General features: G+C 42.5%; 1 protein-coding gene across 1 annotated transcript; it reads left to right on the top strand.

Moving 5' to 3' along the window:
- The first annotated feature begins 14,046 nt into the window (after nt 1–14,046).
- On the top strand, nt 14,047–15,788 carry LOC131280994 (ubiquitin-related modifier 1 homolog). Its single transcript, XM_058310248.1, has 4 exons — nt 14,047–14,474; nt 14,715–14,782; nt 14,874–15,004; nt 15,119–15,788. Exons 1-4 carry the CDS (start codon nt 14,413–14,415, stop codon nt 15,185–15,187), a joined length of 330 nt encoding a protein of 109 aa, XP_058166231.1. The 5' UTR covers nt 14,047–14,412; the 3' UTR covers nt 15,188–15,788.
- The last annotated feature ends 7,833 nt before the right edge of the window (nt 15,789–23,621 follow it).

Here is a 23,621-nt window from a genome sequence, read left to right as displayed (position 1 = left end):
GATGACGAGACTAAAGCGACGGCTAGGCACAGCGGGAATCGCACGAATATTCCCGCCAGCTAGTGGGAATCCCGCTGGACGACGGGAAACTCCATATAAAAAAACGGATTTCGTTCCCGCTATGTTTAGAAAATGCGAAACTACGACCCGGCGGGCACGGACGCAGTTCCCAAGGGGATTTTTGAAATATTTCCGGCGCCTGGTCCGACCCGTTTTCGCGTCGAAAACGGGTCGGTCCAGGGCACGATGCGCAGTAAATTTCGACCCGATTTGACAGCGATGTTGACGGGCTGTCAGATTCAAATTTGATGGTGGCTTCAAATTCAAAATGGTGGGTTCGAAAAAAATTATCCATCTAGGTTCAAAAATAATATCCTCTCTAGGTCTGTTTTCCCTCCTCATTCCGTTATCTTTCCTCTTCCCTCTCCTAGCCACTACCTGTAATGCTCACTTGATTCGTTATTCTTTCTTTTTTTTTTACTGTCGCGGTCGTGGTTAACAGTGGTCGTGATTACATTTGGTGGTAGCTGTTGAAGAGAAATTTTTATTGTTTGGTTAGTGAGGATTGAACACTTATCGTTATACATACCATACGATGCGCAGACCGGTTGATCCATCGGCGATGTTGGAAAGTGTCTTGTTGATTGTCTGTTTTATTTTACGTAACGATGGATAAATTTTCTCAAAATTACACGCGTGGAATAAAGTAGGCAGTACAAAATCATGAAACCAGAGGTTGGTAGTTGAAAAAATTGACGAAGTTTACGCAGTTTAATAATGTGCTTGATTTTTCCATTGTGCTGTGATTTAGGTTTTAAAACTTAATTGACGGTGACTGCAGCATGTTTTGGTCAGAAATCACCCGCCAATAAAGTGTTAAGAGAAGAAGTATTCATGCTACAACATCCACCGGGACATTCCATGAGAAACCCACCGAAACAACTGAAAACCGGCTCAGGACATTTCTTCATCACTGTGTACCTTTTCAAATTCCCCCAGCATCGACAAATAACGGTATTTAATGAAATCATGTTACAAAGATATAACTTTTTATTTGTGCCATTTATAAGACAAATACTGTGTATCATTTATTTTTCACAACCATTAATATCATACCAGCATCTTAGCCATCGATTTCTGGCAAGTGAATCAGAGAACAACTCTTCTTGCATTAATTGCATGAGTTTTGTTGTCTACAAGGCTTGCTTTACATTAAGTTTGGTCCCATTTTATCTTTCCCAGTGTTTCGTTTCGCCAGCCCACCAGCAGTCGCTTCATGATGCTAAGATCGATAAGATGCAAACGATCCGCTACCACGACATCCTGGACTATGTAAAAAAGTTTAAATCTAAAAGAGGTGTCATCGTTCTTTGGTGTTCTGGATAGGCGCCTTGCCTGAATCCTCCATCAGTTCGTTGTGTTGCTTGTGTCCCAGAAAATACAATGATACGAGCAACGCTGCCGTATTGACCTACGACGGTACATTTCTGGTAACTGTTATAACGAGCATGTCCTACTACACCTGTGAAAATTAAATGAAAGAAAAATTAAATACATGTGAAATTGTCTGCCGATAAGTTTTGTAGTCAACCTGTTATAAATGCTCTTGCTGAAGTGTCTGCAATAATGGCCCTTAGATGTATCGACACATGTTTCCAGTTGATGTTTACTCCATATTCCACGAGGTTGTTCATCTCCGTGACCATGAGACGAAAAGATTCCTCAACGTTCGTCGGCTTCCTCCTACAATAGAAAATAGTTCTCGTCATCACTGGTACTTTCGGCATCTCACGGATATTACATAATATTGGGCAAAACTCCATGATGCCAATTTTATGCAATGGTATATGTTGCCATGAATATGTGTAGCATTACTAAAAAACAAAAAAATAAAAATTAGTTATTTACACCCACAATTATAATGCTTCAAAAATGCACCCGATGTGATACCAATACTGGCCGCCACTTATTTCCAATATCTCGATCGATGGCTTACGATTGGTTCCCAATAATGTTCTTGCACTTTTAGGTAAGCTTACTGCCTTAGCTTTTTCATAAAGTCCAAGATCATATCCACGCTCCAGAGCGTTTCGTTGTTATCGATATTCGATTCGCCACTCTTTCGCAAACATTTTAATTCGGGTTTCCGCCACATTTTCAAGAGATTTCTTGTACAAAATAGACACCAAGCTTTTACAACACGCTGCACGACCGTTTGTTTCAAAATGTAAACAATTCCTCAACGGGCTGTTGCTCACACACAAGTCTATGCTGTTGGCAACATAACGCGAGAGAAAAGGACGGAACGACAGAGCAGACAGCATTTGGATTGTCATTAGGAAGTGAGGGGTATGTCAAACGGTGGCGGAGTGGTTGCGGGGCAGCTCTCCCGTCGTGGAGGGTTTTTTTTGTATGGAACTTTCATGGGTTCGGGTCGAAACGTCAATTTGGCGCTCCTTCCCGCTAGGCGATTTCGAGTACTTTCCTCCATCCGCAACCACCCCTGACCTATACTTTGGATGTTGTGTACAAGACTTGGTGCATGCTTTCTCCCTTACACGCCCAGGCTATTTTTTGCTATCTTCCTCTTCTGTATTATGAACGTACCGCTTCGATCCAACATGGTGTGTGAAACATGGTGACCCGTATCTGTACACTCGTGTGTTTTACTTGTGTTGATGCGAGAATTGCTCGACGATTCGGCGGAAATTTGACAAGTCAGGTAGGCGCGCATATTTCAGTCAAGAGCAAGTCGCACTAACGACAACTCTATATTTTAGGTGATCTACGCGCAAGTGTTGAGGAATGGCATAGTGATCAACAAAATATCGCCAATATCTTCGCTTTCTGGATGAGTTAAAGTGGAAGTGGAATCAGAATTGTTGGAGCAGAAGGGTTCAGCGAATGTTCCGGAGGATTCAGCGACAACAGACATTGGAATTGGTAAGATAAAAAATGTAGTGAAAGCCTTCATACGTAGTGTAAAAGCGGACCCATTTTAAAGTGAGATTATTATTGTGTTAACACGTTAAGTGCTACGTCGGTCCCATGGGGCCGAGAGCATTCTTTCTCGTATGCCGGCGTAAACAAACGTTAGCAAGTGAAAAACGCATTAAGACTTAATGGAGGATCTTGCCAGGATGTGCAGAAGTGGTACAATTCGTTTTAGAATAAAGCGACTCTTTACGTTGAAGAAACAATTTCAGGTATGAACCGAGGTTGCCTTTCAATTCGAAAGAAATTCGTTAGCATTAAACATACATGGGTAGGTATCACAAACACAACTAAACTCCTCCGAGCATACTCACACAGCTACAATTTCTGGGCCACTGGATGCACGCACACATCCCCATTTGCTCTGTTTATTTGACTGCTCGAACGTCCTCCAACGTTCTACCGCGTGCAAGCTCCCATATAAAAACGTCCTCCTTTCACCCTGGCCCGAGGCCTGATGACACAAGTGGAGGACAACTTGCATGCGATCTCGCCTAGCGGGTTCCCGTTGTTTCTTCAACGTAAAGAGTCGCTTTATTCTAAAACGAATTGTACCACTTCTGCACATCCTGGCAAGATCCTCCATTAAGTCTTAATGCGTTTTTCACTTGCTAACGTTTGTTTACGCCGGCATACGAGAAAGAATGCTCTCGGCCCCATGGGACCGACGTAGCACTTAACGTGTTAACACAATAATAATCTCACTTTAAAATGGGTCCGCTTTTACACTACGTATGAAGGCTTTCACTACATTTTTTATCTTACCAATTCCAATGTCTGTTGTCGCTGAATCCTCCGGAACATTCGCTGAACCCTTCTGCTCCAACAATTCTGATTCCACTTCCACTTTAACTCATCCAGAAAGCGAAGATATTGGCGATATTTTGTTGATCACTATGCCATTCCTCAACACTTGCGCGTAGATCACCTAAAATATAGAGTTGTCGTTAGTGCGACTTGCTCTTGACTGAAATATGCGCGCCTACCTGACTTGTCAAATTTCCGCCGAATCGTCGAGCAATTCTCGCATCAACACAAGTAAAACACACGAGTGTACAGATACGGGTCACCATGTTTCACACACCATGTTGGATCGAAGCGGTACGTTCATAATACAGAAGAGGAAGATAGCAAAAAATAGCCTGGGCGTGTAAGGGAGAAAGCATGCACCAAGTCTTGTACACAACATCCAAAGTATAGGTCAGGGGTGGTTGCGGATGGAGGAAAGTACTCGAAATCGCCTAGCGGGTTGGGTTGGTTAATTGAAACGATTCATGAAAAGTTTCATTCGATTCCCAGCGAACGGCGGTACACTGAATATCGAGCAGTTTTTTGCCTTTTTCTTTCGGACCCCCCGATATTCGCTTAACGGGGGGTCGGATTACACGCACACAACGTTGAGTCAGAGGTGACACGCACACCAAGCGCGCCAGAAAAAAAAGAGAGCAAAAACATAGTTGCTCTCGTATTCCGCTCTCTACTATGTCCAGCCCCACTCTTTCTCCCACTCCCAACTGCTAGATATTCAGTGTATCGCCGTTCGCTGGGCGCTCTATGCACGTGTCAGCATGAGTAAAGGTCCATTGGATTTCGGTTCATGGAAATGAGCGAATCCGTTAAGCGGATATCGGGGGGTCCGAAAGAAAAAGGCAAAAACGTATATAGATGCGGCCGATGTTGTTGGAGAGAAATCAAAATGCGAGAAGTCTTCTACGCAAAATTTTGAGGAACTCAACAACACCACCCAGCGAACGGTGGTACACTGAAAATCGAGCAGTTTTTTGCCTTTTTCTTTCGAACCCCCCGATATCCGCTTAACGGGGGGTCGGATTACACGCACACAACGTTGAGTCAGAGGTGGCACGCACACCAAGCGCGTCAGGCAAAAAGAGAGCAAAAACATACATAGTTGCTCTCGTATTCCGCTCTCTACTATGCCCAGTCCCACTCTTTCTCCCACCTCCTGAAATGGGGTTAAATTCCTGAGATGTACAACCACACGAATAAATATGTCAATTACACATTTGCATAACTTACGCTTTTTATTTCGTTTATTGCAATTTACCCTGTTTGAATACGCTTGTATTGCATTCATATTAATGGACAAAGTAAAGTTTTGAATATTCTGTGAAACATGTACACAAGAACTCGATCCCTTAACTCCTAGTATGCGCATACTCCTAGTATGTCAAGCAATATTCGAGATACGCGGAAATTCGAGATACGCGGATTTCTCTGGTCCCCATTATCCGCGTATGTCGGATATCGACTGTATTTACTATTTGTTGTTACTATCTGGTGATACGTATTTTACCAAGATAACAACTAAATGTCATGAAAAATACCTAGAAACTTTAAACATTGACATACAAAATTTCCATCGTATGGGCAGATCCCTGCGTTTTTCATATGGTTGACAACCATATTAAAATGTGTCCGAAAGATTGAAGAAAATATTGCTGTCGTGTGGCTAAGCCTTATCAATCTAAGGAGCTTATTCAACGATCCATGGGATAGCGTGTAGGGCTTTTCCACACAGCGAGTATGGGCCGAGTTTTTAACAGGCGTCAAAAACTTGCACTGAATTTGACCGAGCATGCCTCGGTGCGGACGTCTTGCCCACCTGGACCGGTGCATCTGCCCCAATTTAGGATGTCAATATACCGTAAAATTACTTGATTTATTTTTAAATGGCTTAACTCAGCTAAAACCGGTGTGGTGCATCTTACCCCTCCGAAGCATGCCTTGCCTCACTTTCCCCTATATTATAATTTTGAAGACGTATTCTTTATAATATTATTTTTTATTATTATTTATTACATTCCATATTTCGTATTTTTTATTACATTCTTCGGTTCTAATCTCTTTTTTTTCCGGTATAAATTTTACCCGCATTTGAAAATATACGTTCGTGCGGAAATGATGTAGCCGGAATATATAATTTTTAGCTATGACATATAATTTCGGGAACTTATGCTGCTCTTCTTTCGATCACAACAAAGGACCACATTGAGAGTCAATAGCCAAGTGGTTGATGGTCAAATTTCACTATTGGCACTGATTTAGGATGAACTTGCTCTCTTGGATTATTTATGTGACTGATAAAATCAATAAGAATTTGATGAGATTGTGATACGGATTCTAACGGTGGTGCCTCCGTAACAAAAAGAATATCCTTGAAGTTTATCCGATAGCTCAGCATGTTCGTTCAAACTTAATTCAATCACGGTTACATTTATACCAGGTAGTTGAATCTGTCCACTTTCTGCATTCCTGCATTGGTCGCACGAAGTTAGTAAAATTCATGTCAGTTGATCATTGCACAATTCCGATATCGTTTGCAAAGCTAGAGTGGTTATGTTGGGTATGGAGTACAATTTGAGCAACATGTCTACAATTGCATAGCGTCAGTGATTCCATCCACATAATCCCTCACAACGCGTACGGATAACTAAAGTTCACGCATGACGCGATATTAGAAGCACTATACTAAAAACAGCACTTGAAAATAAAACAAGAAAATAAGTATAATACTTGGGTATCTCTGTAGAGCATAAAATAGTTACCGGTAGCTACGGCTCCACAGGTTGGGTTGTTATAATTGTTGATGGATCCATTAAGTCTGAGAGTTGCGCAGTGGTGCTTTTACAGATTTTACCAGATTCGGCACGTGGATTGAGAAGGCAGATGGTGTTTTCTGGACATCCACCATTTTGCATGGCACATGGACTGTAGAACATCGGGCAGACATCGGTCACTAGGGTTAACACGGAGCTTTCATATTCGATTGCATTATTCGGTTTTAAAAAAGGGTTTTGACGAACCCCTTCCTGGCTAATACTTTCGATCGTATCACTATGAAATGGAAAGAACATTGTACAGAAGTCATCTAAGTACATTTTTTTGTAAAGTATTTACCTGCCGTACTTCGACCAAAAAAGTTTCTCTTCAGTTGCGTCTAAATAATAAGTATCGGTAACATTGCTGACAATCGTGCGGATCCGCTTACTTCGACTATCCATACAGTCGATCTTGGATGTGTCTTCGTTTACGTAACAGAGTTCTCCAGTGGCGATGGATACTGTTATATCTTTAATCCCTCGAGTATCCAACAACAGTTCTGGTTCTGATCCATCGAGATTGGACCATTCAATCCCACGTTTTCCAAACGTTCTGAATAGTTTACCTTGCAGCGGATCAACAGTGATTCTATCATCACCATCGACATTGATCATCACCGTTGTACTCAAGTTCGGGTTGTCCATGTTAGCTACCTCGATAGTTTTCTTTTCGTAATCAACCCAGTATAGACGACGTGAGATCCAGTCCACTGCAAAATGTGTTGGATCGACTCCGTTCGTGAGAAAGGGTTTCTTATCCGTCCCATCGTACTTCGCACTGAAAATTGATTTTGTTTCTCGTTCAGCCCAGTAGAGACGGCCCTTAAAACAATCTTTATTGAGACAGGTAATGTTGTTTAAGGCAAGGACTTCAGGACCGTTCAACGCTGTATCATCATTTAATGAAAAGCGCTTGATGCTCACATTTTTCCCTGAAGTTAGTGCCCAAAACAACAAACCATGTTCAAAACGAGTCGCTGCGTTGCAATCAGTGTCTTTCTCAATCGTACCGTTGCAAGGCTTTAGATCCTTTAGCCACATTGTCGTGTTTGTGTATCGCATAATCCATGTTCTATATTTGGTAACGTCTGTAAACACCGTAGGTTTGGAACTGTCACATAGGTTTACCTCAACGTTCGGTCTTTTTGGACTGAATGAGACTATTCCCCGCAAGTACCACGTTTCACTAATGTTGAAAAACATACCACCTCCGAGATCCCCGTTGCACGCGCTGACGTTGTCTTTTCCCCCAGCACAGTACATTTTAGTTGTTAAACTGTTTCCATACGTTTCATTATCATATGCAACACATGTTTGAGTGTCCAATACAGGTATCGTTGCTTGTTGAAGTGTATCCGATTCTTCATCATCTTCGTTCAAACCAAATCCAATCACTGTTCCTTGCGATCCAAATATTTGATTTTCATCAATATCATCTTTCCAAATGGGCACTGGTCGTACAAAGTCTGTTATGTAAATATCAGACGTCAACTTTAGAATTGCAATATCGTTCGCCAGACTTGGGTGGTCATATTCTGGATGAATAATAATTTTCGACACATTCAACTGTTGCGCTTCGCTAGTTGTGGCGTCTCTATATTTACGGCCACCGAACACAAGTATCTCATTTTCACGACAGACACTAGCACCAATAATAGCACAATGAGCAGCTGAAGAATAAAATCAGTTATTAGATGTTAAATAGGTACATGTCCCTCAAAGTGTGATTACCAGTAAGGATTGTGTTGCTGTCAACGAAAGTTCCCCCGCAAAATCCAGCTCCGATGTATAACGTGGCATGCCATGGCCATTTCCCAGGTATAGCTTCTACGCCGTTATGAATAAGGGAAACGATATGACCATGAGCTTGAGAATTACCATTGGAGAATGAAAGGAAGAAACTCATAAACTGTATCCAAGAAACAGCAAATTTTTGAAATCTTAAAATTCTGCACGGTGACATTTTACTACGTAACATTTTTTCCAATGTTCGTACTCTTCACTGCCACCAAACACCGATCTGTACAGGTCGAAATAAAACACACGACTGATGGAGCCTTCATCTTGAGCGTTACAAAGATCCTACCACACTAGTCAGCTTAGAAAGGTATTCCCATGTTTCCATAGCAATATTGGAAGAAAAGAAGAAGAAAGAGCGTGATCCTTATGGACTGGTTTACTGGTAAAACTGGTTTTAGCGGTCAGTTTATTGCTTTTACGATTCCATACACCGCTCTCAAAATAGTGCATGTCTTTAAAAGCTCAAAGTAACCTTTTCTTGAGCAAATTCTTTTCTTTATACATGATTTCAATAGCGTTTGGAACGCTCTTGAAACGCAAAAGTGAAAATAGATGCCATTTGTGTGAAAAATTAAATTTTAGAATATAAATTATGCAGTAAATTTGACTGCCATCCTGCCTCTCGTCAACTGTAAATGGGAGAACTAAACGAATGTTTGTTTCTTGATTTTTAGCACCTACAACCAAATATGACATGAGATATTTTATAGAGTACTTAGATTAACTCATGAGCGTTTAGGATTCTAACAGATTACAGCCCTGCACAAATGTTGTATGTTTTATAAACATTTCAGATAGTTCTGAAAATGAAGCTCGAGTTTTTGTAAGAAGTAAAGATTTTAGTTGAAAAGAGGACCATTTAGGCTGGGCTGCATGGGGGTCAAGCTAAATGTGTCCTCCGGTCCGCGGTGACGGTGGCGAGAGAGGACTCCAACCAGAACTGGTCAGACCTCTTCCAGTCAGATGCACAACATTATCAGATTTATTATATTTTTGCATAATTTGAATATTAAAGCACAAAAAATATGTAAATTGGACACCGAAGCGTCAAACCGCAGCACATGGCCAACCACGAACGGACGAAGTGCAATCCAGCGTCTCACGTACGCACACGAACAGACCCATACTGCCTGTAGTGAATTACCGTCTGTATGTTTTTTTTTGTATTCGTTTGTCCAACAACTTTGATACTGCAGTTTTTTTTTTAAAGAACAGTCCTACCTGCCCAACATCGATCAGTCCCATATAACTGTGGCATGGCATGGGGATCGCATGAAGCAATAAAAAAAACACAGGGCTCAGATCGCTCAGTAGAACTATACCTCATTAACCTTCAGCTGTTCAACCAAACTACGTAAAAGTTCAAACGGCCTACCCGGGAAGTCCATACATTTTGTAGGGGAAATTCCGTTTCCTGTACTTCGGACTAAATATATTTTTATTGAGATATCGGATCAATTTGAAATTTTCAGTGAAGATACTTGAGAATGTTTTCCAAAAGCAACGAATCAGTATCCTCTCACGATATCTTTTAGTGATTAAGGGTACTAGACATCGCTATCGGAGCATGTACCACTTTTAAGAATTAGGCGACAATCCTTCCTGTTGCAAAGGTCCCGGAAGCCTGGGGACTCTAGTTGGAAGGAAAACATTGTGAGGTGCGAGCCCAGTTCAAGGCATTCTCCAGAGAACAATCGGGGTAATATTGGTTGTTAATATTAGGGTAATACTGTTGTCATTCGTTTCCCGGGGTACCTTAGGACCGGCATTCTTCGCGGCTGTTGCAGTGCGGTAACGAGGTCGAACGACGGATTTTCTTTAATTCGCGGCTGTGGGTCGTTATAAATTACTTCGGTTGACTTCATCCGGTGTCCCGCACCCATGCTACCTTAGAGGTCAGTCATGATTCGTCAAACTGATTCCGACAGAAAGGGTGCTGGTTTGTTTTAATTTCATTTTCGGTAAAATCCCAAATTAGGCCTCCCCAGCCGTGCCTACACCATCCCAGCGTGCAAAATCATCATACTGTTTCGTTTTGCCTAATTGACAATTGTTAACAGCTGTTGCTGCACCAACGTTGTGCTCGAGTCGCATGTAGATTGCGGCTCATCAAACAAACTGAAATCAGAACCTTTCGGGACAAAATGTAAACCTTTCGGCATCAGGTGCGGTCGTGTGCCCAAATAAACACATAAAACGAAAGGGACACGATGCACCGGAAACGAGACGTTTAGGCATGCGTGGCACGATTGCGGTTCCACGCATGAAGCGAACGAAGGAAAATAGTTAAGCGACAATTGTCACACCAAGAGGACTAGGATAATGAGTCCTATTCCTATTCCAATAAGAACAATGCACGTTCAATGCGTGGGAATTATCCGTCTCACACATATTATCACAATCTATGTAAACATCACCACCATACCAGGAAGAAATTCTTCTCCGACTAGAGTAACCTCGTTGGTTTTTATCTGTTCTCACTCACTGCCATATCCGAAAGTTCGAAGCACCCAGTCTCCCTTTTCAAAGCATAGGCCTCCACCACACGCAGAGGCAACTAGCTGAAAAGTAATAGAGATCCAGGGACTTTGACAATTTGCCGGCAGAAACATAACTTCCCGTTGCACACCGATAACCAAGCAAGGAGGTCTTCCTTCGCGGGACTTACACACTGGGATTTGTGAGCGGAGGCACCTAAAAGGTATGCAATGCGTGGTACAAATGCCGTTGTGTGAACCGTTTGAATTGAATGTCTCGTTAAATTAAAGATTATGGTCATACTGGACAGGATGTACAACATGAACTCCCTCATGGATTACTTGCATGAGTTTATGAAAATTCGGCTACGCAATCAACCTTGGGGTACGGTATGAGGAGGGCCCACGGGCTTTCTTATTTCACAAATTTATAACAAACTCCCTTTTTTGGTATACTACCTAGCGCAGTCCGCTCGATGCGCTCGCTGCGGGCGCGCCGCCGTTTCAAACTACAGTCGGACGTCGATTATCCGGGGCCGGATTAACATGACATGAGATATATTATATGATCATCATCATCATCATCGTCAACAACTCGGATAATGGTCATTCTACTGTATTTTTTTGTAAAAAATAGGTTCCAGAAATTTTTCTAAAGCCTAACTTGCAAATCGCGCAAAAAACTCAATCTATGTCCATTGGACATTCTACCCAGCGTTCGATTTGAGTAAACTTAAATCAATTACATTGTTTCTAGATCGACTAGTTATGTGACTAATTCGACTCAAATCATTGTGAGTCGATTTAAACAGTTTAGGATCAAGCCAGAATCGAATCTAATCGAGTCTCATACGCTTTCCAGACTGCACCGTCGCGTAACTCGGGGTCCACACTGCAGCGCGACGTCTCGTTTCAAAAGTAGCCCAGTTTCGGCAGAACAATCGCGCAAGCCAAGCGCGACAAAGGTAGGGGAGTATGTGGAAATATGTATCACATTGGGGCGCAAACTCGACTAATTTTTTTTATTAAATTTTGAGGTAGTAATGCATGATATTTGTTTAGCTACGTATTTTATGCACCCTGAGTGAGTTTGGCGCTTCCACATTTGAAATTCATTGAGAAAACAAACTTAAACAAACAACGACGATATTTTGGCCCGCCGTAGGAAGTATCCCGGTTGACAAAAATTCAAATTTTTTGCAGCTGTCATGTAGTACCAGCAAGTTTTTCCATGGCAGATTGCTGGGACTCTTGCTGGAACTACATAGTACCAGCAACAATGTCAATTTCTGTCAACCGGGATATATTTCTCCGTCATCTCCTACTTGTTGAAGAGCAGTTTGTTTACGTTTCGGCACCCGAAAAAAACTTGGTAAAAATATTAATTAAAACGGAGTTTGATAACTGAATTACATTTGTGAAGCCTAAAAATAAGTAGTACAACGAAAAATCCCATGTTTCGTGAAGAATATTGCTCGTTTTGTTCGCGTTTGTGATTCGGTTTGTTTACGTTTTGTCCAGCTGTCGGTTTGTTTACGTTTCGAATTGACGTTTGTCAAGAGCTAGCGCGACGTCGCGTTTTTCGCTGTTTCCACACTAGGCGATTTGTGCGACATTTTTTTGTATGGAGTTCGGTCGCCTGTCAGGCGACGTCGCGATTCGTGACGGGACGTCGCGCTGTAGTGTGGACCCCGAGTAACTCGTCGCGTATAAAATAAACCTTGCGCGATGTCGCGCGAATCGCGCTAGGTTTTTTTTTTTGCATGGAGTTCAGCGCCTGTCAGGCGACGTAGCGCTGTAGTGTGGACCCCGAGTCAAACCAATCAAATCTGATTCGAATCATAATCGAATCAAATCTTAAGAATCTGTCAGATGGGATTCGAATCTTTAGAATCCGTCAAATCAAGATGATTAAATACTGAATAGGTGACTTTTTAGGAGGTATTTTTTTAGAAAATGGCGACCGTGGCTTTTGACAGCATGGTGATAAACAGCATAGAATGTAAACAACTATGCGAGTAAAGAGAAGGTACGTGAGGTGAAACATCGATACATTTGGTCGAAAAATCGGTGACCCACTACGGCCGACGGCTTCTTAAACATTTTCCATGCGAACAAAACGAAAGCAATTGAAGAATCGGTTTGTTTGGCCCTCGAGCGTTGATGTTTGTTTATCTTCTAAGGACGATTCCTGCCAAATTTGAGTATCAGCATACTGTCACAGTTTCAGTTCGGTAGTGCATCAGAGCGGATGTTAGCAGTGCATAAGTTTCCTGAAAGGGTTAGCGGAAAAGTAAGGTTACGGCACGACCGCGTGGTGACGCCGAGCTGGAGCTCAGGTCAGACAAATCCTAGCTGCCGCACATCTCGTTCTGTTTGAGTCAATCAAGCGGACCACGAGTTCTTGTGTCCTGACAACGGAAGGAATTATCCCTCCCGTGGCCGGCGGGTGGACATATGGCTATTATTAGCCGGTCCTAAAGGACGAGCCCCTTCATAGGAGTTCGGACAGAGTTGGTACGCCTCTGATTACGTGTAAGGGAACAAATTGTTCGACTTAGCGTAGGAGGATATACCCCGACTCGCATATCGAAAGAAGAAGAAGAAGAAGCATACTGTCAAAATGCTCTACATTCCGCTACCTTATATAGTGTGTATTTATCTTGCGTCAAACGGGATTGAAATCTTTAGAATCCGTCTAGGGATCGAATCTTCGAATCTTCCGAATCCCGATTCTGCCAACACTAAACGGAATGTTTCCATCATGGTCAACCTGACGAACTACGGCAGGAATATTTGTAAATAAACACATTTTCTATGCGTAACTTCGCGTGTTACTTTTGTTTTTCACAACAATAATTAGAAATTTGTTGTAGGAAGTTAAAATAAAGGATTAAAATCTTATGTGCTTCATTTCCGCAACCGGCAAACAAACGTCATTTGAGTGTCCACAATCATACAACGTGCAACAACCTTCCTCGTGCCGATAAGAAATTGCATAGTTGCTCGAAAACAAAACTGTTCAAGCTTACTTGCTTTATTATTTCTCCGTCCAGTAACGATAGGTATTTCATCCCATTTAAATCTTGTGATGCAAAACAAACTACATTTAAATACTCGTTATGTTTTTCTTATTTTTTGTTCAACAGGTACTGTATATTTGACGGTGTGATATTTCGTGCGGCGCACACTGCGCAAAATCGTCTAATCGTGAATTTCGTGATCACCAACACGGCTGAAAGCGGTGGGAAAACTCGATTTCCATCTCACCGAACGTATAAGCAACAGCTGCTCGGAGGAAAACAGCCAGTTTTTCACACGCATCCGGAACGATAACATCTTGTGTGACTTCCCGTGCCGGAGACATCTGGATTAGATTTGCCGGCCGTTCTATCTTGTCCTATTACAAAGTTCAATCGGTTCGAATAGACTAACGGACGGAAAGCGAGCCCGTGGAATTGTGAAAAGTCTACTTTATTGTTGCAAAGAGTAGTACGTTCATAATTGGTGCCAGCAAAAGAATGGATGATTCAATCGATGAGGAGGTGATCTCGGGTGGTTCAACCGTTACAGTCGAGTTCAGGTAAGAGCGTGCGTCAGTGGAAAAGTTGGTGCCGTCATTCAGAAAAATATAGCACACGTTAAACAAAAATGCTATTCTTACCGCATGATACGATGGGGGTGACCGATGGTAGCCGACTCAGATTACATGTGGGCACGGTGAAATGGTCGGTGAACGGTTTCATTTCCACCATTTCCTGCGGAGGTGACGACCGATTTCCAATTTATTTAAAAAAAATTTCCCTTTGCCTTATTCCAACAGTGGTGGAGCAGAAACGCTCTTCGGTGGGGTAAAAGAACACATCGTCCCGCTGGATGGTTCAAAAATAGGTAAAATAACGAAAACGAAAACCGGCAAACTCGTGCAAACAAATCGTAATGATTGTACTATGTCACACCTTGTTTCTCTATTTTTATTTAGTATTACTCGAGGAGATGCTTCGGTGGCTCCGGGACAATCTGCTTACAGGCGATCCGAATCTTTTCCTCCAGGATCACAGTGTACGACCGGGAATCCTAGTGATGATCAACGATACCGATTGGGATCTGATGGTAAGTGTGGGATATTCCTCATTTTGACTTATTTACAATCTACCAGAAGTACCGATCTTCTAACGTTGTTTTATCGTGTATTAATGTTTCTTTCCTTTGACTCTTTTCTTACAGGGCGAAACCGAGTACATCTTACAACCAGGTGACCATATCCTCTTCATTTCCACCTTGCACGGAGGATAAACACCACGCCTGAAAATGAAAACTGTGATAAAGTACTACTACAACTACTTCTACTACTACTACTACTACTACTACTACTACTACTTCTATTGATACTACTGAAGCTATTACTACTCGCTACCTACACAGAAAACAGCGAGATCGTTTAAGATTGGTTCTAGTGTTAAGCGAAACTGCCTTCCTTTTTTTCAAACCCCCGGTGTTGTACACACGCACTGCATGTAGTGACTTTTGATAAGACTCGATCGCCCAGGAAAAACCGAGAACGCCAACGATCGTACGGTGGCACGGTGAGACGCAACGTCTGGTATCGTAAAGTCAACAGAAAGTTCGAGTGCTACGCGAGACAAAATCAAGACACGGAGAGTGTTTTATGTTTTGTTTTTTTTTTGAATTCGGTGCGTGCGTATTTGCTGAAATTTTCCTAATTAATCGCACAGAATGATGTAAGCAAGGGAGCCAAATTAATCCGTTTGATATTTTTAAAGCTGAACAGACTTGGCGCATAACCACTTCCTACGATAACTGGTTTTTTTACTTCGGTTTTGTTTATGATTATCGTACGGTGGAAAAGAGTTAATGAAAATATACCAATGTAAGTTGATTACTTCATCCATTTTTCTTTCCTTGCCATGCCGCGGCCCGCGCTCCCGATTCCGATAAATCCACGTCCGCTCCTACGCGTTTGTAGATATTTCGACGAAATTGACCGTTTGCTGTGCTGTGAAACATGGAACTGGCAGACGGTTTGCGTCTTCTTTCATCTGTTTGCCATATATTAATCGGCTTGTTTAGATCGTTCGTAACATGGATGTGGTCCGAATTGATGGTACATTGTAGGATGCTGGCACCATATCCATTCCTCCGTTCAAAATAGCTTTGAAAACCCAGGAATCGTTACAGAGCAAACAACGAAAAGTAGCGTTTTTCTATCAATCCGCAAAAGATCCACGTTTTGCGTACATATGCTCACTTGCCAACGGCTATTAGGGGTGGCAAATCTAACGCTTCTCTCGGTCAACATTGGACGTCAACGTCGAACGTAGGACGAATGATCTAGCCAGAGAGAGAGAGAGAGAGAGGGTCGAAAAAGGTAGAGTTCACTTTTGAACGAACTTCGAGTGTTAAGTGCTTCCCTCTGCTCGGAAACACACACACTTTTCACGCCACTCGAGACACTCGGTGTGTAAACTATTGGAGAAATGAAGTGCCGGAACGTCACGTCCGTTCGGTGGAGACGCTGGCGACGCTTGCGACGCTTGTTTCGTCGAGACTAAAAATAACGGCCACACCGAACAGGAAAATGGTTTTTTGGTTCAAGTACATTTTGGAGCTGTTTTTTTCCGTGCTCGTGCTTCCTGCAACGCCAGAAAGCGGATGGTGGGAGAGGCCCGAAACTTGAAGCGATCCTGTCAACACATGGCGCACCACCTTAGTACGTGCGAAAACGTGGAACTCCCCCGCCCACGTTGGGGGGGATGAATTTGGGGCACGATTTATTTGCCAAACAAAACCTACAAGACTGTTGATGTTTTTGTTTTCAATTTCAAATATGAAACCGGACGGGCCCACTCGTGGCCACGAAGATAGTTTACGGTGGGCAAATGTGTGCTGGGCAGCACGAGATCATTGGGATCGTTGGGTATGATTAGCGGATAGGGAGGGTTTGTTCTCCTCTCCTCTTGGCCATGCATTTTATATTTATCACTGGCCAAAATCGTAATGGCCACATAAAGTGCCAAATTGGACGCAGGCGAAATGTTTATAGTTGGCTCAGTTACGGATGATCTATTTTTACCCCGTGAGGTTATTAAGGATAAAAGAAGCATCTCATCGGCAGGCACCGAATTGGACGAACCTACGAGGAAAATAATTGAAAAAAAAGCTATAGGAAAAGCATCATGCATTTTTCCTCCATCTTGACTAGCTGTATGGGAGACCTTCGTGCAATTCAATTAAGTCAATTTATTGTTTGATCTATCGATCGGATACAGGAAGGAGACGACCGACTGTTTCTATTCTTAACGCCACACAAATGCTTACTACCTTTCCGATACGCTTTCGTCCGCAGGTGGTAACGGTGGTCGGTTGCCGGTGTGTCTGATCTGATCGTGAACTTTCCCCGCCCAAACACCGATCGTCTTTGATCTACTGCCAAGCGGATCGGATCAAACGTAAAGCCGGCTCGTACTTTCGCTCGAAAGATCAAAAACCCCACAAACGAATTTCACCAGACGGATAGTTTTTAGGATTTCAAGTTCATTGAAACGATCAATTCGGCGGCATAGCTCTGGGTTTAGCGATCGGGTTGGACAATGGGGTGCACACGTATAATACAGTTTAGGATAAACGCTGGCGATGCACGTCACGGCGAACGAAAAGGAAAGGCCAACAAGGAAGGTGTTTCTCGTGGAAGAAAGGCAAAAGAAGAGTGTTCCTCGTTCGGTGGCGGGAGATATTTTTAGAAGGTTCAAAATGTCTTCTACCACCACGCGTAAAACCGTGACACCTTCTTCTTCGCCCGGCTAGCCGTAAGGAAAGATAGCCGACCCGCAGCCCCGACTGCCGTGGTCGTCCTTTCGTTCCTCCACCAAGCGTAGTAAACGCTCTTGTTGTTGTTGATTTGAAATTGGCGTTCACTACAGGCGCAAACATGGACGCATGGGAGGGGAAACGCATCCACCGAGCCGCTACGGGTATCGGATGAGGCGGTGGAACGATTTATTGCAGCGCGTTAAATTCAAACTGACTGCATCCAAAAATAGAACCAACCGATCGCGGTTGGCATTGATTTGGACGCAGTACGGAAAACATACGGACACAAATGAGATTGCAAGGAGGGTTTGGGGTATGGTAGAGGAAAGAAGGCAGTGCAAGTGTGAACAGTTTTTCTCTTTTTTCCACCTTCTTTGCGACGAGTATTGAAAGAAGAGGAAGCGAGAACTGCACCGGGGGGAAAATGAATTTTTCACTCAGCAACCCGAGACAATGCGACCGACCGGAAGAGACGTTCAATGTGGCTTCCAGGCTTCGGTGGACGATGGTCAGGAATTGCATTTCTATGACATAAATGGGGTAACAGGTACATGAACCCTACTGTCCGGCAATTAGATTCGTCTCAAGTAAATCAAGCAGCAACAGGATGGGTAGATTGTTCTTCAGCAATTAGCGCTTCTCGTAGTCGTTTCGCAATGTGCAAGACATTCTTCAAATATTTTTCATTCCTGCAACCCAAAGCAAAACGGTGGCATGCGCCAAGAACCTACATATTTCACAGGTAGTGCCCTTCCCCAAAGGTTCGTTCCTCAACATCCTAGAACCGGCAGCGTCCTCGGGTGGATGCGCATGCATCAGGTGTCGGTCATCCCGGAAGCCACGCGCTCGGAAGCCGGTATTGACAGGCCGCATCCGCTCGGAAGTGCGGGTAATTTTCGCGCATCTTAACCCACCACGTAGAGACCGAGTGTGGGTTGGCTGTCTGCGGGTGAATGTCGGACAGTTGGCCGTGATCGGAGCTGATGGATGAGAAGTTGACACGATGAACTACTGGGACAGTGTACGGAACTGGCGTTGGTGATGCTGATGATGCGTTGCTCAAGGTTCCCAGAGCGAAAATATAACCATCCGCATCGAGGAACACCCCATCATGCACGTGTTCCCTGTGCGCGTGCGGCGCACTCTGGAGCGTAAACAAACCCAGATTGGCGGGCGTGTGGACAGCACCATCCATTAGACAGCGTATGCCCTTGAACTGCCAAAGGAAAATAGCAATTGTTTGTTGCTCTCTGCTACGGGCGTGAAAAAAGTAGAGGTTTGGTAGTTGGTCCTTTGTAGTGTACGTAAGAGATCATTAAGCTCATTACGCATATTTAGTGATAAGACTTTACACGTTGTTGAATAAACAATGAGCTTTAACTTAAATAAACACATTTTGAATTAAAATTTAACATTCATAAAAACTTTGCTAAGCATCTGATTAAAATTTGGCTTTCAAACATACTTTCCATGCATAATTCATCCAACACAAACAAAAAAAGTTGAAAATTGACATGCTTATTCAGAAAACGTGGTAACGCCGGTTAGAGCGCCGGGTATGAGCCGGCGCCGTCGGCTCATGAGCGCCGGGTCTCACAACCTCGATGATGTGATTTGAATCCCATCCGAGAAGATACGGAAAACAATAAATATTTAATAAATAAAATTTAAAATCTAAAACAGCTTTCCAAATAAGTATATTTTGGACTTTTCAGGGATCTACATCTAATTCATTTGTATTATTAATAGTTAATAACGTTTGTATATGTTTATTACCGTATAACTTTTTTTCAATATGAAACTCCAATTGTGTAAGGGAATTTGATTTTTGGTATATTCCCATACAAACCAGGCTCCCTATTGCTATTCTACTTATTGAGTTTCAAGAACATAGTCAAATTCAGCAAAAACTACGGGAATTATATTAAAAGACAACGAATCAATTTTCGCAGTTGAAAGCATCTGCTAGGTTTGCAACTTAATGCTTGCTGAGCTGTGCTATCATAATTTTCAATTTTATTTTTATTTTCATCATATAATTTTTACGGATTAAACTATTGGACAATTTTATTGTTCCTTTTACATAAACATAAATATCTTTTTCTCGTAACCAATTACACGGAAAAAATACTAAATACTGTTATTCATGCGACTTATGGCTTTTCCGATGGAGACCCCTGATCTAGACCTCCGAACACGAGAAAATAATTTTCCACTTCCGTGTTGTACCGTCTGACCAAGGACATTTTCAAAAACACTTTTTCCATGTCCCCAAACTTCGTTGAGCTTGTTCTGTCGAATACCAACTATTGTATCACTTTGGGCAAACCAAACGATACAAACTCAATTCAATTTTCCCGGGTTTTCAATTTTCCCGGCTGACTCCTCGGTTCTCGGAAAAACCCATCGAGATCATCAATCTCTAACCGGGTTGTAGATTTGTTGTTGGGGTGATGGTGTTTTCTTTTTTTCCACAATTTTTCGCATGTTGTTTCGATTTTTTCGGCAGCATCTTAGATTTCAAACGTTTCTGCACCATTTTCGTTTTCGATGCTTGGTGAAAAGAAAAACAACATACGGGCTTGATCTTGCTTTTCACGCCTAGCATGTTGTGGCAGTGAAACCGATTGTGTACCGCTTACGCAAACACCCGCACGTAACCGTAGCCGGTTCGTCGAGCCGTGTGTGGGTTTCACGTTGAAGCTGACAAGGATCCTGCACGACCGATCGGGCAAAACGAGACCGGCCGCCACGCCGAGCGTGGTCCCGTATGGCCAGATGTTGATATTTTTAAACGGTGACGATTCCGGTGGACAGACAGGCGGTTGCATGAGGCAAGGTAGTGTCACGAGGGCACAATGTCTACCACGATCCAAGATCACCGAGGGGTACATTGACGTGAGCGCCATCGATTGTCCTGGGACAGTGTCGGTTAAGGAAACAACAAAGTCGCAACTGTCACCTGCGTAATATACGGCAGATGTTTGAAATGGCCAATGATTGCTTGGACTGTGTGGGTTCGGGAATGCAAAAGTACGTTTTTCGGGCGATCTTTACGTGGAAGTGTTTTAATACATTTTTTGCTTCTCCATTGGACGTCATCACTGGCAGTTGGTCAATGATCCCGTTTTCGCCGTACTTTCCCATGAGATTTACTTGTGCGATCCACACTTTACCTTACCATCTGAAGCACCACAAAGTGTATGATCGATCACCTGTGTCGACACATGTGCTTGTATTCTGCCTCAGCGGGGAGAAAAAAATAATATTTTCCCATCATCCCAACGCCACAAACAACATGGGTCAGGCGTTTTACCAGACCGCCCCGTATGTCTTGCGCTGATGCCCATGACACTCAGCATCCAAACACGATGTAAACCGGAGGGAAGGGAAGCAGGTCGAGAAGAGAGGACGTGTTGTGCGGAACCGTCGGATCTGATCAGGCAGACTGACTGACGACGCTGGGGTGTGATGGTGTTTGTGCGCATTGGGATGTGGCTAATATGTAGGAGACGATTAAGTATCTATCCAAAACAACAAATTGAATAATTACAGAGATTTGTTATTGTCCTTGAGATTAAGAATTTTTTTGATCATTAAATTTTTGAAAAATGATTTTATGTCACACTACTTCTTTGCAACAGATCTAAATCCTTTTTATAAAAATTTCTATATTTTGGTCTTATCTATCGTTTTCAACATTACCATTGAAATTTTATAAATTTATTTCTTTCGTCCTTTCCTGTAACGGCCGTTTTCAAATTCGAAATATAAATTCGAAAATAAAAAATCGTCGAACATACTTTTCATCGATTTTTCAAATTCTAATGTTTCTCGATGTTCGAATTCAGTTCAGCGGTTAATTGACGTTCAGAATTGAATTTCCACTTTTATCAAATTATTGTTTTTGCGGATGAGTAGTAAATATGAATTAATTTTGAAATCATCAACCGTTTATGTACATATTTTATTACATAAATCAGTTTTTACGAGCCATAGAAAGAGATTGGTAAAAATATTGATGTGAGATTTTCAACCTGTTTGCATACTTTCTGTAAGTTTCAAATCATTCATATAAATTATAATACATCAATGGAGAAACTTTCAACGTCAGGCAATTCAATGTTGATAGATTTTTCAATAAATTACTTGAAGATCTTTGAATTTTTAAAAGGGCCGTAGAATTTATAAAAGTGCCATAGAATTTAGTATTATTTAGAGCAGGGTGTTTTACCCATAGCATTCCGCGAAGTGTTTCAAATTGATATTCCAAAGTGAATTTATGATTAATTATAACTACCATGTATGTTGCGAAATACTACGCCAGTCATAGTTAGATTACAGAAATGTAGGAAATGTAAGTATTCTGATGAATTTCAGCTTGTTCAAATTGTCTATTAGGTGATCAACACATCTCCCCTTCACACATTCTAAACTTCAGTACGGTTGTTCGTCGTTTGTATGCTCGATTTGGAAGAAAATTCAATTTTCATCATCACACCACCGGCAATGAAGAGCAAGGTGTCACTTAGCAAATTTTTGGGTGCAAACTTTTCAGTGCTTTCTGGTCGTCAGCGACCATCAACTACCGTCGATTTGCGCATGGGAAAAACGGATAGAAACTAGGCGGTACAACAATGATGATTGATGGTCTCCGAATCGGTCGGTGGTGGATGCTGAAATCCATTCGCGAAGTCGCGGCCCTTTATAGCGGCGGAAATGTCGCCCGGGCGCGTCTAGTGGCACTGCTGTCGGGGAAACTGCTAACGACAAACTTCGTGTCCCTATTAAACCGTCGTCGCCATCGTCGTCGTCGTGGTCGTCGTTGTCGTTTTCGGACCGATTGTTGCTGGTGGTAATTAAAAGTTTTTAGTTTAAATTTTACAACACCAACCCGAAAATTGTTCCACTTTTCACCATAGTGGTGAGCGGTTCCGAAGGCCTCGAGGAAACGGTCCGGGCTCGACGGTGTCGAAGGCAAGCCAGGTCGGAGCTTTCTGGCCAACCTAAAAGAAAAAGACGAGCAACAGCAAAATCGAAAAAGTAGAGCGGGTCGAGTCACGAAGGATGCAATCGTTCTGTCCAGCTGCAGAGGGATACCCGGGTGCCGGGGTGGCGGCGGGATTGGTCATGCGACAATGTTGGGAAATTAATTAATTTTCCCTCCCACTCCCCTCAAGAAAACACACCAGCATCGGACTCGGTAGTCTCTATCGAAGCCAGTGCATTTGTGGAATGCTGCCCCGTGGTCTTTGTCGATTTTGGCGGAGAGCATCGGGGTTGACACCACTTTTCGGAAGAGTTAAGTGGTCGGTCGGTTGACAGAAAGAATGCCAAATATATTTATCTTAAATCGATCGAAAAATTAAGACGGAACGTAACTTGTAAACGATATTTCAGCGAAATTGGTTAAAACTTTTGCTTGAACGGTGATGGATGAAATTGTTAGAATCAGTTTTATTTTTAAAGCATACGAAAAAATACAGCAGACGAATAGATTTTCTATGAGCAACGTGGATGAAATCCTTCTTTCTTCGTCAAGGTGATCGATTAAACTTCAGCACTTTTCTTCGAGTTTAAATATATCTGGCATTTGCATTTTGAAAGCGCGCTTCGTTGGACGCACTCTTTTGACTTTTGTTTTTCCCACCTGAATTGGATTATGTTAAAGGGTACTTCGTATGTTTTACGTTTGACCTCTATTAAACCCTCGTCAGGAGGTTTTTAAAATAAAAACCCTAAATAGCATCTGGTACAGCTTTGTAAGTCTGATTAAAAAACCGAAACACAAAGAGACTATTTCCCGGACAAGAGTAAATTTACCATGTTTATGCAAATAGTCTATGCTCTATGCTCTAGAGTTGGTTTGGGTGCTGTTCTTTTACCGTTTGTTTTCTAG

The sequence above is a fragment of the Anopheles ziemanni genome, chromosome 2 (genome assembly GCF_943734765.1).
Source record: "Anopheles ziemanni chromosome 2, idAnoZiCoDA_A2_x.2, whole genome shotgun sequence".
Lineage (NCBI taxonomy): Eukaryota > Metazoa > Arthropoda > Insecta > Diptera > Culicidae > Anopheles > Anopheles ziemanni.
The sequence above is the reverse complement of the archived record's forward strand: the minus strand, read 5'-3'. Positions and strand labels throughout refer to the sequence as shown.